Here is a 2,666-nt window from a genome sequence, read left to right as displayed (position 1 = left end):
TTCCTGTATTATCTTATGGAAGCTATCAAATATGGGAGGGGTAAATAAGAAGAACACAAAATTGGGAACATAACTTTTATAACAAGGTCCACAAACACATAAGAACTTAAAACAAAGGGGAGAACTGTGTAACATGGTGCCATTAACCCTACAATTGCTGCCTGTCTATATCCACCGCCAGTCTATGGGTTCTGGAGGAATAATCTTCATTGAATGGTTCATGTAAACTTCAATCATTTCCTTACAGTGCAATTATCTCAGACTTTATACATAAAGTCCACATGGTAACTTAGGGCTCCACATTAGATACACACAGTAGACTCATCATCATCATCATCATAACTCTTGGTGTCACCATTGTTCATGGTGTAGACTTGGGTGGCTTCCTTTACTCTACATAAGCCCCTGACATGTATGTGGTGTATACTCACTCTACTTCATTGCCTGGGTAGTCTCCTGTAAAGGTCATAACACATCACTACACCTGCTACCAAGTATGATAGTCCAGTGAGCTGCTTTGTTCTCTCCTAGTATAAAAAGGACAATGAAAAGTTCTAAATGTTGGGTGATCGAGGCTTCACTGGACCGGAGTCTGCACCCCAAGGTGTGGCGGTGTGTCTCTGCTAGCCCCATATACATCCTCTGCCCCTGGAATAGTCCCTCCTGGTGGAGTCATCCTTTTCTCTTTCTGTCTCCTGTTACAAAACCAAACTCTGACCACCTCCTTTTCTAGCTGTAGACTGTCCGCAAGGGATGTGATCTCCTGGGCAGATGGCTTGGGACACTTGAGGAAATGACTTTCCAGGGCCCCCTTGACGCTGACCTCAATGGAGGTCCTCTTTTTCCTTTTCCTGCCCTGAGCTGCTATCTTGTCTATACTGGTAGGACTTCCAGAGGACGAGTCCGCCTCTTCCAGCCACTTGTTCAACAAAGGCTTGAGCTTGCACATGTTCTTAAAGCTCAGCTGCAGGGCCTCGAACCTGCAGATGGTGGTCTGGGAGAAGACATTGCCATACAGAGTGCCCAGGGCCAGTCCAACGTCAGCTTGGGTAAATCCTAGTTTGATTCTCCTCTGCTTGAACTGCTTGGCAAACTGCTCCAGGTCGTCTGAAGTTGGGGTATCCTCATCTGAGTGGTCGTGGTGACCCTGGTGCTGGGAGTGCTGCTGTTGCTGCTGGGACTGTTGTTGAATGCCATGGTCGCCGTGGTGGTCCTCATGGGCTTCCCTCAACCCGTGATGGTGCATGCCTTGGCCGGAGCCTGGGTTGATCATGCCATTGACTGTGAAAGACGGCTGGGAGTAGATGAGACCCTGACCGTTGGTGGTAGCCATGCTGGGCAGATGAGCTGAGGTGGTGGTCCTCCATGCCCCTGCACTGTGGTGGTTCCCGTGTGCTGGGTGCACCAGATGAGGACCTCTGCTCTGGTGCTGTAAAGTCCCTGCGCTGTGCAACTCCTCCCTGCTGGGCTGCACTGTGGGTTTAATGTCCTGCTGGCCCAGGGGACTAGTGGACCAGGGTGCCCCATCCCCGTGAGACAGAGCCGTAATCCACTGGTGTGCGTGGCTCAGAGGGTGCCCATTGCTCTGCAATGTGTAATCGCTCTGCACCAGAGTCTGTGCATCCCTGTATCCCGCAGCCTGCTGCATGCCACCGGGCTCCGCATGCACGATGGACGAGCTGGAGCTCAGCAGGTTGTAGTGGTTAGACGCTGTGGTCGCCATGACTCTCCGAGCCCGACTGATAGCCCTGGTTAAAGGAGCCGAGCATTTGACAGCTACTTCCCCTCGCCCCAGGCGCCCCTCTCTCTCTTCCCTCTCCTGCTTGACTCTGCCCCTCTCTCCCCTGCAGCAGCCTGTGCACGCGTCTTTGGCCCCGCCTCCCCGCGCTTTCTATTGGCTGCCTCCTGTGTGATTTACGTGGATACCATTAGCAACCGGAGTCAGCCCTGAGAGCTGATTGGAGGACGTCTCTAGACGCCCTGCCCACTCTCCTTACCAACCTGCAAGCTGCTGCATCCACATGGAAGAGGAGCAGTGAGGGATGCTGTGTACGGCGGGGCCCCTCACACTGGAAATAAAACTCCTATCATCCCATAAACTGTTCTCTGAGTCTTTATGGGGAGTGCTAGCGCCCCCTCCTGTATGCCTGACGGGTGAGTGGCTGCCCTGCGCCCCCTCCACCGCCCGGTCTATTCAGAGCCATTAGAGAGATTTCACTTTCAGATTAGCCGCTGTCACTTGGCCGGCTTCATGCAATAGCAGCGCGACTGCTGATGTCACTGCAATTAACCGGAATGTCATTAGGAGAGTCAAGCCGTGGAGTCAGCCAATGACTGAGGAACCGAGGCTGGGACCGGACCGGAGCGTGGGCACTGAGGACTGGCTGCCATGGTGGGTCACCCTGCCTACTATCTATCTATCTATCTATCTATCTATCTATCTATCTATCTATCTATCTATTATCTATCCCATATCTATCTATCTATCTACTATCTATCTATCTATCTATCTATCTATCTATCTATCTATCTATTATCTATCTATTATCTATCTATTATCTATCTATCTATTATCTATCTATCTATCTCTCTCATATCTATCTATCTATCTATCTACTATCTATCTATCTATCTATCTATCTATTATCTATCTATCTATCTATCTA

The 2,666-nt window shown here is 50.3% G+C and overlaps 1 protein-coding gene across 1 annotated transcript; it reads right to left on the bottom strand.

The window, feature by feature from the left end:
* Window positions 1-127: 127 nt before the first annotated feature.
* On the bottom strand, window positions 128-1,795 carry POU3F2 (POU class 3 homeobox 2). The gene has a single exon (XM_040426829.1). It carries the CDS (start codon window positions 1,721-1,723, stop codon window positions 578-580), a length of 1,146 nt encoding a protein of 381 aa, XP_040282763.1. The 5' UTR covers window positions 1,724-1,795; the 3' UTR covers window positions 128-577.
* Between the last annotated feature and the right edge of the window lie 871 nt (window positions 1,796-2,666).

The sequence above is a fragment of the Bufo bufo genome, chromosome 4, assembly GCF_905171765.1.
Source record: "Bufo bufo chromosome 4, aBufBuf1.1, whole genome shotgun sequence".
Lineage (NCBI taxonomy): Eukaryota > Metazoa > Chordata > Amphibia > Anura > Bufonidae > Bufo > Bufo bufo.
Note: the sequence above shows the minus strand (reverse complement) of the source record. Positions and strands in the feature narration are given on the sequence as shown.